The 15,385-nt window shown below is 36.3% G+C and overlaps 1 protein-coding gene across 1 annotated transcript in view; it reads left to right on the top strand.

Moving 5' to 3' along the window:
* The window catches only part of ECT2L (epithelial cell transforming 2 like), a 63,602-nt gene that overhangs the window by 17,895 nt on the left and 30,322 nt on the right, over positions 1-15,385 (top strand). Inside the window, exons 4-8 of the mRNA XM_031456443.2 lie at positions 6,566-6,728; positions 9,815-10,067; positions 10,878-11,046; positions 11,790-11,928; positions 13,511-13,679. Of these exons, the coding sequence (XP_031312303.1) occupies positions 6,566-6,728; positions 9,815-10,067; positions 10,878-11,046; positions 11,790-11,928; positions 13,511-13,679 (893 nt within the window). The remainder of the gene's footprint in view (positions 1-6,565; positions 6,729-9,814; positions 10,068-10,877; positions 11,047-11,789; positions 11,929-13,510; positions 13,680-15,385) is intronic.

The following is a 15,385-nucleotide window of genomic DNA, read 5'->3' as shown; positions in this document are numbered from 1 at the left end:
TTCTCGTTTTTGATGCTTATGTGTATCTATTTGATTATTTATGAATCAGGGTAAACAAATTATTTTTAAATCTTAAAAAAAAAAAACAACACAACACTTCAATCACTCTTATTGCTGTACCCAGACCCTGCTTTGCTCTCTCATTCACTGGAGATTTCAGCATGCGGTTCTGCATTTTGTGTACACTCCAAGCCCAGCTGTTACTTGGTGTGACACCAGCATCCATTGGAAATCCACCGAACACAGACCCTTACCATACCATAGAGTGTTTGTAAAGCTGCCAGACAAGACTGAGGGTGCTACCTAGGCAACTAGATGACAGGGACCTCCTCCCAATCCACTTGGCCATCTCCGGGCCACCTCTCCAAGCTGCTCCCCTGTCAGTTCATCACAATTTTGGCAGCTTCTTTCTACTTCTTACCAGAAATTTTGGAGCAGAGACTAAGCCTTGTTATTTTTGCAAAGCACACATTGTGTATTCAGTAGCACGCTGCAAAGCATTATCATGAATTATTTAAATGAAGCTATCCTTGTCACAACAAATGAGCAAAGCACATTTTGTTCATTGTCTCCTTACATGTTGTTATTTCTTTTCACGGATTTCTTACTTCAAGACATTAACTAAAATGCAATGAGCCACAATGTCATTACTGCAAACTACCCTAGTTCTCCGCTCCTCATGTACTGATTTTTTTTTTAATCTAACTGAAGCATTTTCTTTTCTTCTTGCTTAAGATTCATTATACTTGAGTGTGTCATTGTAGCAGTGTAAATGAGGGACAAATATAAAACTTGTATAATTAAGGTTGACTTTAAAAAGTAACTCAGATTCAGTTCTCTTTTGCTTTGCTGGAATGGAATAGTAGATGCTGTGGGGTGGAATGGAGGATGGGGACAAAAACTCTGAAGATATGAGACCTGTCTCTGAAGAGGAGGCTGAAAATATTTCTGTTTTTGCATCCAATTTTACTGATCTGCTTGAGAATTCCAAATGAGAGTAAACTGTTTCTCAGGGGCCAGTGAAATGATTGTGAAGCCTTCCTCAGACAGTGAGGAGTTAGGTCAGTGATCCATTAGGATTAACTGTTCTTGGTGGTGTCACAAGCCTCACTCAGTTTGAATGTTAATTTCAATCAATACTGAGAAGATCCCTAAGGGACACTCTGTCTTGATACTTGGTGCTCCCAGCGCATGGACAACTCCATTCCTTGCCCCCTTCTTACACCCGCACCCTAACCTTTCCCCAGACCACGGTCCCATTGTAAGCCATTCTATTTTGTCTCTGGTCTGGTTGTGACAAAGCTGCATGGATGGGGATCAAGAAAAAGTAGCAATTTAAAATAATGCTGGGGCGGGGGGAGGGTATAGCTCAAGCAGTAGAGCGCATGCTTAGCATGCATGAGGACCTGGTTCAATCCCCAGTGCCTCCCCTAAAAATAAACAAACCTAATTACCTCCTCCCCACCCCCTACCAAAATAAAAGAATAAATAAAATTTTTAAAATAAATAAATAAAATAATGCCAGGGGAGTAGAAACACACAAAAATAATAGACAATCATTAAAACTTGGAACTGAAGCAACTAGCTTCTTTAAAAAAACAAAACAAAAAACACACACTTCTTTACAATAATTTTTAACTTAGAAAAGTTGCAAAAATAGTACAAACAATTCCTTTAAGTTTTTCACTTGGATTCCTCAATTGTTAATATTTAGCCATTTTTGCTTTATTATTCTGAATATTTGAGAGTGAGTTGTAAACATAATGCCCCACTAACCCTAAGCATTTCAGTATGTGTTTCCTCAAAAACAAGCAGACTTGGCTGAAAAAAATCACAGTACATCCTCCAATATCAGAAAATCCACATTGATTCAGCACTACCACCCAATGCACAGACTCCATTCAATGCAGCTGATTCTTCCAACAATGTCCTTTATAATCATCCTTTTCTTCTCAGTCCAAATCCAATCCAGGGTCACCCACTGTATGTAGCTTTCACATCTCTATCTCCACCTTCAATGGAGCAATTCCTCAGTTTTTCCTTGTCTTTTCTTACATGACACTTGAAGAGGACAGATCTGCTACTTTGTTGAACGACCTTCAGTTTGTGGTTGGCTGGTATTTCCTCACGATTACATTGAGGTTGTACACTCTTGGCAGGAAAAACACAGACTGGATGCTGTGTTCTTCTCATTGGGTCATTTTGGGGGCAGAGCATGTCAATTTGTCCCACCACTTGTGACTTTTATCACTTGGCTAAGATGCTTAATTATTAAGTATTTTATATTTATTAATTTATAAATAACTAAAAAGGATTTGAGTGATTAGTTTTAAATTAATTAAAAAGTATTTGAATCTATGCAAATATCCTTTTCCTCAGCAAACTTTCACCTACTAGTTTTAGCGTCCATTGATGATTCTTATCTGAAACACTTATTACTATGATAGCTGCCAAGTGGTAATTTTCTCATTACTTAATTCCTCTACGTGTATTAATTGGTGTTCTGTTGCAAGGCAGAACTTTTCCTTCTCCCAAGACTTGTAAGTGAATCTCTAGTTAAGCCAGCAGTTTGGTAAATGTGTGGTCCAGACTGCCTCTGGGTCTAGTGGATATTCAACAACCTGGGGGTGAGGGTACCTAAGGTCTTTTTTGTTCCTAATTGGAGGTGCCATTTTCATTTCACACTGGGACTTTCTGAGGCTTGACCCACTCTATGGGAATTTAGGACCAAGAAGACCCATTGCAGGATGAAATCTGTTCAGAGTCACAACTTTTCTTTCACTGAGTTAATCTGTGTTCATTAGGACCCAGTAACAGGGCAGCAGTAGCCACTTAGCAGTGAGGGAGAAGTCTTGGAGTCTCAGTGGCCTTAGGTAAATGAATTCTGGTAGGTTCTTATTACCAAAGTTTCCAATCAGCTGTGAAACTAGTCACAATTATCTGTAATTCTACTGAGTTTGGAGGAAATCAGGAGTTCCAGGGAAGAGTCTCGATTGCTATCTGGTGGCTTGGGACTATAGCAGATGTTTATTGCTAATATCTAAAGAGGGCAATCAGGTATTAAATATCCTTTTTTTTTTTTTTTTTGTAGTTGTTAGCTGCAGGGCCAGCAGTGCAAATGTCTCTTTGGTCTAAGGTTTATATAGCCCCCAAGATGACCACTTTGATAGAGCCTTGGATTTTATATTTATTCAAGATCTATCTGTGCTTAGGTAGAATGCTTGTAAGAAGTTTTCTTGATAGATGTCATATTAAAAAATTATTATTGAATTTCTTAAGGTATGATGATGGTATTATATATAGTATATATATTTTAAAATTTTTTCTTATTATTTAGTGAGACACTGAAGTATTTATGGATGAAATTGTATGATGCCTTGGATTTGCTTTAAAACAATATGAGAGTGAGGGAGTAAGAAGAAAAAGGGGATATAACAGAAACCAGATGGTCTGTGAGATGATAATTATTTAAGTTAATTAGTGGAGTCATAATAGTATAACAAATATTAATGTGAAATGAAGACATTTTCAAATAAAGGGAAACTGACAAAATTTGTTGTAAAGAAATGCTGAAGGAAGTCCTTTAGGCTAAGGAAATTGATAACAGAAAGAAACTTGGATTTATAAGCAGGAATGAAGAGCACAGAAAATGATAAATGTGTGAGGAAATATAAAATTTTGAAGTTATTTTAAGATATATGACTATTTAATGCAAAAAAAATGTATTTTGGAGTTTATAACTTAAGTAGATGCAATAGATATAATAACAAAAGCATAAAGGATGGTGATAATTATACTGTCACACTGGCCTTTAATTTTACATGAATATTAACTCTAAGTAGGCTATGAAAAAAACAGATGCATACCATAGTTCCTAGCAACAACTTAAAAGAGTAGTGTAAGAGATATCCTAAAAAGCCAATAAAAGAATTAAAATGGAATATAAAAGAATTTATTAACTCAAACCAAGGCAGGAGAAGAAGAATAAATGTCCATAAAACAGACGGGACAACCAAACAACAAATAACAAAATTAAGACTTGGTTTCAACATAACAATAATTATATTAAATACAAGCAGACTAAACCCTCAAATAAAGGCAATGATTGTCAAATGAGCTTAAAAAAACGCACTGTATAATGACTATGAGGGATACACTTTAAACATAAAGGCACTGATTGGTGAAGTATAAGGATAGGGAAAGATACACTGTGCAAATAGTAAGCATATAAAAGTAGGATGGTGCACCCCAGTGTTCACAGCAGCACTGTTTACAATAGCCAAGACATGGAAACAACCTAAATGTCCACCAACAGATGACTGGATAAAGAAGCTGTGGTATATTTATACAATGGAATACTATTCAGCCATAAAAAATAATAAAATATTGCCATTTGCAGCAACATGGATGGACTTGGAGAATGTCATTCTAAGTGAAGTAAGCCAGAAAGAGAAAGAAAACACCACATCACTTACATATGGAATCTAAGAAAAAAAAAGACAAATGAACTTACTTACAAAGCAGAAACAGACTCACAGACATATAAAACAAACTTATGGTTAACAGTGGGGTAAGGGGGTGGGAAGGAATACACTGGGTGTTTGAGATTTGCAGATACTAACTAATACATATAAAATAGATAAGTAAGTTTAAACTGTATAGCACAGGGAGCTACATTCAATATCTTGTAGTAACTTATGGTGAAAAAAAATATGAAAACGAATATATGTATGTTCCTATGTGACTTTAGCATTGTGCTGTACGCCAGAAATTGACACATTATAAACTGACTATATACTTCAATAAAAATATAAAAAAGTAGGATGGTAATATTAATATCAGACAGAATGGACTTCAGGACAAGGAATATCACCAGAGAGATTGAGAGGGATGTTTTATAATGAGAAAAATATCAATTTATGAAGAAGTCATAACAATTACAAATGTTTATGTACCAAATAACAGAGTTTCAAATTACATGAAATAAAAACTGATAAAATAGAACCAAACGAAAAAATCAGTAAGAATATAGAAGAACTGAGCAATATTCTCAACCACCTTGAACTAAAATTTGTAGAAAACTAGACACAACTATTTCCAAAAATGTGTTCTTTTTATGAGCGAACTCACATTCATCAAGATACATCACTTCCTGGTCCACAAAATAAGACTCAATGCATTTCAGAATTGTTGAAATCTTATTAAGTATATTCTTTAACACAATGCAATACATTTTGAGATTAATAAAAATAAAATATCTAGAAAATCCCCAAATATTTAGACATTAGCATCACTTATAAGTAACCTATGGTCAAAGAAGAAATCACAAGGGAAATCAGAAAATATTTCCAGTTAAATGATAAGGAAACTACAACAGGGCTAAGCATGTGGGATTCAGCAAAAGCACAGCTTAGAGGGAAAATATCATGTAAATGTTAATGTTAGAGAAAAAAGGGGTTTAAAATTAATGACCTAAATTTCTATCTTAAGAAACTAGGGGAAAAAATAGCAAATTACACCGAAGTAAGTAGAAGGAAAGAAATGATGAAGACTGGAAATCAATAAAGTAGGAAACAGACAAACAATAGAGAAAACCTATGAAAACAAGAGCTGGTTTGTTACAAAGAGTAATAAAATCTATAAACTCCTAGCAAGAGTAGCCAAGGGAAAAAGAGAGAAAACACAAATTGTGACTATCAGGAATGAAAAGGGGATGTTGCTCTAGATCCTATAAGCACCTAAAAAATAAAATTGTCAACAATTTTATACTAACAAGTTCAACAATTTTAATAGTTGTATAGATTCTACATACATGGTACATGAATTGAGACCGTTTTACTGCTCCCTTTACAATGTGTATACCTTTTACTATTTTTTCCTGCCTTGCTGCACAGGCTAGGACCTCTGTTCCACGGTAAATGGAAGTAGTGAGAGTGGACAACCTTGCTTTGTTAGGGGGAAGGCATCTGCTATTTCACCACTAAGTATGATGGAGCTATAGGTTTTTATTCTAAGTGCATTGGGAAGTCATTGTAGCATTTTACTTGCATGAGTGACTTTATCTGATTTACATTTTTAAAAATCCCTTTGGCTGCTGTGTGGAGAATGGGCTCTAGGAGGGCTGGAGTGGAAGGACGGGGGCAATCAGGAGGCGGCTGCAATCACCTGGGGGTAGGGGAGAGGCGTGGAAGCAGTGCAGGAAGAGAGAAGTGGCTGGATTGGGGAACATATCTGGGGGATGTATATTTGTAAAGCTGACAGGACTTACTGATTTTGGGGTAAAAGAAAAGAAAAGAAAAAAAAAAAACCAGACATGTCTTAACTGTTTATTTCAGATTTTTTTCTTGTGGATCTTAGATATATTTTGTTATTCATCTTCCTCTTTAGAATGGATCATTGAAAGTAGGTACAGTATTCTTAAAAATCTATCCTTCAGTTACTTAGGATTTAACTTTTTAAATAGGTAGAACATTAGAGAAAGAACAATGACCAATATTTATACTGGATTTGTAATCAATTTTAGATATTCGTATTCTGAACTAAAGTTTTGTATTTTGCTTTCTAGGGTTGTCCAAGAGTGGTTTTCAGAAAGGATGCAAGTGGCCAGAGTGGATTTCTCTACCGTGTTACCACGCTTCATTTCTCTCTATATTTTTTCCTTTCTGAATCCGAAAGACTTATGTGCAGCTGCACAAGTCAGCTGGCCCTGGAAGTTTTTAACTGAACAGGTTTACTATTTGTCACTTCCCAGTAACAGGGTCCAAATGCAACTGTCATCTGTAATGAGGCAACTGGGGTAGTTCTCCTCCCTGAAGATAATAACTGAGGGTATCTGACTCATAATTAACTTACCCTTAAGAGAAAAAAAAATGGGGATGAACTAAAAATAGTAGTTTATTTTGTAAGTCAGGGGATATACACTATTCTAATAATTCATGCAATTTTAATAATCTTTAAATACTCAGTTATTTAGAAAATAATTTGTCTGCAATAAAGAAGTCCAACTTTTTGTGAAAAATCATTTAAGCTTTGGTTTTTAAATAATGTTATTTTATTCACCTCAATAATCGCTATACAACCACAACGCTAACTGATCCCTCTTTGGTTAACATCTGTTGAGGAGTATAAATCTCTATCTTCTACATCCTCTGCCATTAATTCTGCCTCTGGACTATCTGTCTCCTGGTAGACATTAAATACAAGTTAATAAGTTACTCCTTTAACTCGTACAAATTTTCCAGGATGAGTTTGTGCTGAGATTCTGATCTCAGAGAATACCTGCGGGGCCACGTGCAAGAGCCAACTGTGAGCCCTGGATTTCTAGCATGTACGAATCCAGGCTTAGTGTTCCTGTGCTCTGTGGTCTGTCTGTCTTACTTTCAAACTTCCTGTGTCCTTATATTTAAGGAACACATCTTGTAAACAGATTATGGTGGTAGTGGTTTCCTTTTAACACTCGACAATCTTTGACTTATAGCTGGGGTAATTCAGTCTGTTCACATTTATGTAAATACTGGTATGTTTGGGCTCAAGTCCACCTTTCTACTATTTTTTTTTTTTTAAATGGAGGTACTGGGGATTGAACCCAGGACCTTGTGCATGCTAAGCATACCAATGAACTATACCCTCCCCTCCCCAGTATTTTATTTACTATTTTATATTTTGTTGCTCTCCTTGTCTTCTTTCAGGGTTAACTTAAACTTTTTTGAGATGAACTATAAAGCCTTTAGCAGTTCTTTTTCAGCTAACACAGCACTTATTACAGCACTCATCCTAGGGTTATTTTACCTCCTCCAAGATAATGCAGGGAGCATAGAACTCCTTAACTCCATTTGCTTCCCTGCTCAGTTTTTATGCTTTGGTTGTCAAATATTTTAATTATACACACACACAAATATAAAATACACAAACACACATTAATATATATATATATAAACCTCACAAGTCTTTACTTTTATTGTTTGATAGAGTCAATATTTACTTATGAGTAACTCTTTTTATGTTTTCTTCACACTTTCTTGCATCTCTGAGATTCCTTTTGGGATCATTTTTCTTCTGAATTCTCTTTACTATTTCCTAGACTGCAGCTTGCTGCTGACAGATTCTCTTAGTTTTTGTCTGAAAATGTCTTTATTTCACCTTCAAATTTGAAGGCTATTTTCACTGAGAATTTGAGCTCTGGGTTGGTAGTTAATTTTTCATAGAGCTTTGAAAATTTTCCATTGTTCTCTGGCTTTCATAACTTTTTTTTTTTTGAGAAGTAGGGAGTTTTATTATTGTTCCTTTAAAGGTAATATTTGTATTCTCTAACTGCTTTTAGGATTTTTTTCCTCTCTCCTGTTTTTTCTGCAATTTTATTACAATGTACCTAGAGGTGTTTGTCTGTTTTGTATTTTGAAATGATTTTTCAATTGGAGATAAATGTCTTACCAGTTTTGCAAAGTTCTCAGATGCTGCCTCTTCATATATTGCTTCTGCCCCATTTTCTCTCTCTTTTTTCTGGGATTCAATACACTAGATTGATTCACCATGTCTCATATGTTTCATATTCTCTTATGTGTCTTTCCCGTCTTTTTGGTCTTCAGTGTTTCAGTCTAGATTTTTCTTCTGCCTAGTTTTCAAATTATCTCTTTAGCTGGATTCTAATTTCCTCTTAAACTGGTCCATTGAGTTCTAAATTTCAGTTATTTTTCAGTCCTAGACTGTTGACTTGATTGCTTTGCCAAAATTTTCCAGCCATTTAATTTCTTAGGCCTATTAATTAAAGGTTTTTTTTTTAAGTTCATGTCTGACAATTACAACTTTTGGCTCTCCTGAGGGTCTCTATTTACTAAAAAAAAAAAAAAACTAAAGAAAAAACAAACAGTTTTTATCTTTTTGTGTACCTGGCATTTTTGATTGAGAACCAGATCCTGAGTGTCAACACCCATGTGAGAATTTGAGTCTCTCTGGGTGATGTTATCTTCCTCCAGAGAGAATTTGACTTCGCTTCTGGCATTTGGGTAGGCTAGAAATAGATCACTTAAATCTAACCAGAGGATGGGCTACTTAAAGCTAGTTTCAGTCTAATTCCTTATCATCCTACTGAAAAAGATCTCGGCTGAAAGCCTGGGGTCATCACCAGGGTGCTTCCCCTTAGCGAGCCCTGAATTTGAAAATGCCTTAAATTCTTATCAACATCTAAGTCTTTCAGTCACAACTTTCTACCCTGCTTCTCAGCTTAGGCTTTACTTTGGATCCGTCAAATTCCTTGAAGTGAAAAGTGAGGCCAAATCAAAATATTACCTCTCAGGGTTTCCCTTCTCTTTGGGGTCATGGTTGCACAAGTCCTTATTGCATCAGTAGCTCAAATGATTGCTTTATAGTATTTTGTCTAGTTATTTGATTAATTTAAACCACATGAAATTTGCTGTTTTCATATATCAAAACTGGTTGCATATTGGCAACATGGTGTGGGTCAAAGTTGTTCCCAGTAGGAAGGTTGGTCTGAAACAAGCTACCACACCATTGCTAGAAGCAGAATTCTCAGAATCTGGGGTTAAAGTAACCAAATGCTACAGGAACAGTGGATAAGTGTACAAAGATGACTAATACATATATTCATATACTATGCATGAATATGTAAATACGTGTTCATCAAGGAATATTTTTCCTATGGAGTAAGGTGTATCTCTTACTTCTCAGAGTCAAGTTTAGATGGCAAGTCAACTGCACTAGGCATCTCAATGTAGTAAGAAAAAATTACGTGTCCCTGAAAAGATTACTACCAGGAAATTGTCCTTGCAGCTCATCTTTCTCATTTCTTTTTTGGAAGGATTGCTTATGGATGCCCAAATGCATTAAGTTTGGCTGGTTTCTGCCCTATACTCCAACAGAAAATGAGTATGGTGCTTGGAAGCACCATTACATTGCTTGTGTGTCCAACTTAGACTGGCTAACCCCTAGGGAAGCCGCTGCAATGTATGGGACTCTGAATGAACCCAAAACAGAAGATGAGGAGCTACAGGAAAGGCAAAGAGAAAAGTGCCTAAGGAAGATAATCTGGGAGAAAATTGCACTACGTAAGAGTGAGTGGCATTTTAAAACTTTGTATCTTAGCCAAGTATTGTTGAAACCAAGGGATTTACATAGAGGAGGACAGTGCTGTCTTTCTGAAATAGCCCGTAGGTGACATTCTCTAAAGTATGTTCAGGACAAGCTCTTTTTTTCTTCACTATATATTTCAAGTTAATCAAGAAAAACAAAAAGATTTCTGATGAAATGTATAAGGTTAAATATCCATGCCTCGTAAGACCAAAGATGGGGAGAGAGGGCTATGAACACAGGCAAAAACAAATAAATAGGTTCAAAACAAGAAGGAACAGGATCAGTGGAAAAGAAGAAAAATGAAAATGGAAATGGAAGCAGGAAGAATGACATAAAAAAAAAAGTGGAAAGGGAGTAGGGATGAGACATGCTCTCAGCTAAGCCTTCTGATTCGCATGGTGTGTAAAGGTAATCAGCAAACCTGATTTGAGTTCTCCCATCTTTGTTTTGTTACTGACTCACCCTCTGCAAGATCGTAACAAATGGGAAATTACTGGAAGCCGAGAAGAAGGGCAAAAATAGCTGTGAAGCCTATAAACTGATGAACTGGTTTCCACAAGAAAAGAGTTGCTTGTTCTCTGAGTTTTGTATCTTGACCTGAAATGACTGGTAACTTGCAGCCACAGAGCTGAGAGGATAAGAGATCCAAACAGAGCCTGTAACACTGGCTGTAATTACTGCCATCTGGAACACTGCCCTGGTTCAGCTTTATATCTGATGCTTTAACTGTGCATACTTGGCTGGGAGCAGCATGGAGTCAACAGCTGAGCCTGCTGCTGTCTGTTTTTCAGAGTTGTTGTTCAACGTTCGACCCCCTTGGGTGAGTGGAACACGCTGCTCTAGATTGTTAAAATCCAAATGCCAACCATGTCTCTCCCAGACCATGAGGGATCGAGTGGGATTCCATGAAACTTTGGAGAAACAGCTGATTTTGGCATCTTTAGATGCTTTGCCCAAGCGGTAAGCAAACCTCCATCTGCTGAAGGCTCAGGACTGTCCCATGATACCAAGAAATCATTCTAGAGTAATTTAGTCAACATGCAGGGATCTTGTATAATTATACAGCTCTTATCCTATGAAATAGCAATAGAAACAGTTCCTAAATCTTCAGTAACAGTAGCCTTTAACATGCTTCCCGAAGACGGAAATATGTAACATTCAAAATTTACATTTCAGATATTCTTAATCCCACAAAGAGCCACAAAAAATGGATGTAGCACATTTTCTGTATAAAGTTTTTGAGGAAAAATAAAATTTTTTCAGAAATTTTTTTATGGGGTAAGCATATCCGAATGGTATTGGGATTAGGGGTGGCTGGGGAGAGACTGGACATTACTCGGAAAACCAAGAGGCCCGGACGATGACGGAAATTTAAAATCTCTTGGCTGCTCCTTTTACAAATGCCGTTTTGAGCCCTGAAGTCTGTCACTACATTGGCTTTAAGTGCCCTACAAAAGTAAGTTCCAAGAGCCCTCTTTAGCATCCTATGAACGCAGAGGGAGAGGCCCAGAGGGCGGCACTGGTCCCATCCAACCGGGAGCCCTGTTTGCTGCTGTCCCTGTAAACCACAGGGAGAGACTAAGGTCCTGAGGTCGCCTACCTTGTACGGGATAACTGATTTCCAGATAACAAACTGGTTCTCACTTATCAAAGTCAAGTTAAGGGATAATAAAAACTTCACTTACCCCCCCTTTCCCCTGCAGAAGCAATGTTTCTGGATGCCATTCCTACCCTTTCCTACCAAAGAAAAATTGGCGGGGAATTTATGAAAGTGATGTCAGCTCTTCAAATGCTCTCCAGCCGCACTTCATATTAATATCCTCTCGGATTCCTGCATACGAGGTACCCAGTGTGTTATAAGGCCAGCCCCTTCCTGAATGGGTTTTTTTTCACCTCCCCTAGAGGGGACAGATGGCAATCTTTTGGCCACTATGGGTATGAGAATGATTAATCTCCTGCAAGGAGAGTGGTCTCATCTCAGTGGAAATGTATATACCCAAAACAGTTTTAAAAATCAGAAGCAATAAAAACCATCATAAGTCAAAATTATTTTTTAAAAATTATTAAAGGCCTAAACTGCCTTGCATTTAGTATCTGTCCAATAAATTCTTATTGAATTGAATTGGTTGCACTTAATCCATAAAAAAATCAAAGTGATGCAAGTATTTTAAAATTTCTTTGGGCTGCCCAAGGAATTTAATAATATCATGCAACCACCATTTCTGAAAAGAAAAATGTCAGAAATCTTATTTTGTGATCTATTTAATAAGGGTGCCATTAAATGAAAATATGCTCTTTCTATAGTGAAGTTATATATTTTTATTTTAATATGAATAAGAGAAAGGAAGCACAAAGAAGATACAGGAAGCATGTATTTATATATTTAAGTATGTATATTTGTGTACACATTTATGTATTAATACACACACAGGGGCATATATAAGGAGTGGCATTAGTAGGCTATATTCATTGGCTTACTTAGAAAGTTCTTGCAAAAATTCTTATCTGTAACAAAAGGGTTGCTTTCAAGATATGAAATCACTTCTCTTTTTGGGCATCTAGGAACTGACTTTGATCATTTACAACTGGCTAGCTTAATTAATGGATCCACATGAAAGCAAGATCAGAGTTTTGATCTCCACGTGATGGTTTTCATAAGGTTAAAAAATGCATCGTGCTAAGCACAGAGGATAATTGTTGATAGAATATGGGTGAATAAGCTGGTATAAAATAAATCCATTCTCCTATTTGTCTTCTTTACATAAGACTATGCCATAATTACTTGAATGTAATGGGGGTTTAGGCAAAAAGCAGAGTGTAACCATAAGGTAGTACTCTATATGTTTGAACTGTGACCTTTAGAAAGTAGCGTGAGGTTTTGGGAAAAATCAGTGACATCAATGACTTTCCAACCTGTCTGTTGCTAATGAATTAACTTCATCACAGTGGAAATTCTACTTGGTTGTTGAATTCAAAGAACAGTGGTTTTAATATTTATTTAAATGTGAAATATTTATCAATATTGATAATTCAAAAATTTATAATTAAGAGGAAAATAAAATCTATTTAAGAAGTCTATTGCAAAATTGTACAATCTTGACTTCATTATTTTTTAAAAGCTGTATGTATATCTCTGTGTAGGGGTGTGTACAAAGATAAAAAAGCTGGCAGGAAATAGTTTGTTAGAATTTCTCTCTGAGTGGTAGACTTACAAATGTACTTAAATTTCTCCTCTTATAATTAGAAAAGAAATAAAAATTTTAAAAAAACCAGTGAAGGAGAAAGCTTATCTTCCTTCTACCATTTCTGAAGAAAAACAGTCATTAAAAATCATAGCAGGTTACATATTCATTGTGTTTATTTTATTAATAAATATTCTAAAATAATGGGCTTTGGTTCCTGCAGCTCTGGTTTCATTTTCTAGATGGTGGTGAACAGTGTTAAAGCAGGGATCATTTCTGTGGTGTACGAACACAGTGGCCTAACCTTGGAGAGCCTATTTTATCTCATAGAAAAAGCTCTGGATGGGCAGAAGGCACAGAGTGTGGGAATATTTAGTGATGGAGACAGCAGAGAAATTAATTTAATCCAAGGTAAGACTGGGGATTGGAAAGAACAACCCACTGTGCTCTGATGTAGTATTTATCCCCACATACGACCTTCAGAATACTTTTTGAGTTTCAGTTGGTTAAAAAGGTTGATATCCCAGCTCAAAGCAGTCAGGCAGGAGGAGTTCCTTCTTATTCAAGAAGGGACCACCTTTTTGTTCTATTCAGGCCTTCAACTGACTGGATGAGGCCCACCCATATTAGGGAGGATAATCTGCTTTACTCAGTCTACCTATTTAAATATTAATCTCACCCCAAACGCCCTCACAGATGCACCCAAAATAATGTTTGACCAAATTTCTGGGTACCCAGGGCCCAGCAAAGTTGACACATAAAATTAATCATCACACCATTAAACAACTCTCCTCTGCCCCCTCCCCTTAGCCCTTAGGAAATACCATTCTGCTTTCTGTTCCTATGAATTTGACTACTTCAGATACTTCATCTAAGTGGAATCATACAGCATTTGACTTTTTGTGATTGGATTATTTCACTTAATGTCCTCAAGGTTTATCCATGTTGTATCATGTGACAGAATATTCTTCCTTTGAGGTTGAATAATTCATATTCCAGTGTGTGGGTATATACTCACACCTACTTTGTTCATCTGTTCATTTGCCAGTGGACATTTGGGTTGCTTCCACGTTTTGGCTATGAGGGCTGTTATGAACATAAGTGTGCAAATATCCCTGAGATTCTGCTTTCGATTCCTTTGGATGTATACTCAGAAGTGGGATTGCTGGATCATTTTTTATTTTTTGAGGAAACTCCATACTATTTTCCATAGTGGCTACACCAGTTTACAATCCTACCAACAGTGCATAAGGGTTCTAATATCTTCACATTATCACCAACATCTGTTTTTTTCTTTGTTTTTTAATATCCTATCCCAGTGTGTATGAGGTGATATCCACTATGACTTTCACTTGCATTTCTTTGATGATTAGTGATGTTGAACATCTTTTTATATGCTTGTTGACCATTTGTATATCTTCTTTAGAGAAATGTCTATTCAAGTTTTTTGCTTTTTTAAACTGGGTTATTTGATTTTTTTTGTTACTGAGTGGTAGACATTCTCTATACAGTCTGGACATTAATCCCTTATCACTTACATGTTTCACAAACATTTTCTCCCATTCTGTAGGCTGCCTTTCACTCTGTTCATTATATTCTTTGATGTACAAAACAATTTTAAGTTTGATGAAAATTAAGCAATTTTAACAGCAGCAAATACCAAGAACTATATACGGGTGTGCACTAATAATATTCATTATACTTCCAAATGGCTTATACCACAAAGGACAGGATTTACTGGTACCACTGACCTGTTATGGGCCATCTTTTAAACATTTCAGTGATTACCCTTTGTGGGGCAAGGAGATGAATGTTTTAGAAATAAACTTTCAGTTTCTATTCTTCCTCATATACAACTTGCAACCTTCCTCGCTTATACCTAAACAGGTTTTAAGTTTTACTAACATGAAATCTTCCATCTTTGTGAAATGAGGGAAGATAGGTAATAACAGATGGTCAAGGATCCAGCTGGCAAGGAACTCACAAAATGGTAGAGTGAAGACAGATTTTCCTCAGCTTATGGTGGGGTTATGTCCTGATAAAATATTTTCAACTTATGATGGGTTTAAGTCAAAATGCACTGAATACACCTAACCTACCAAACTTCACAGTCTACC

The sequence above is a fragment of the Camelus dromedarius genome, chromosome 6 (genome assembly GCF_036321535.1).
Source record: "Camelus dromedarius isolate mCamDro1 chromosome 6, mCamDro1.pat, whole genome shotgun sequence".
In the NCBI taxonomy this organism is placed as follows: Eukaryota; Metazoa; Chordata; class Mammalia; order Artiodactyla; family Camelidae; genus Camelus; species Camelus dromedarius.
This window is presented reverse-complemented; position numbering and strand designations above follow the sequence as displayed.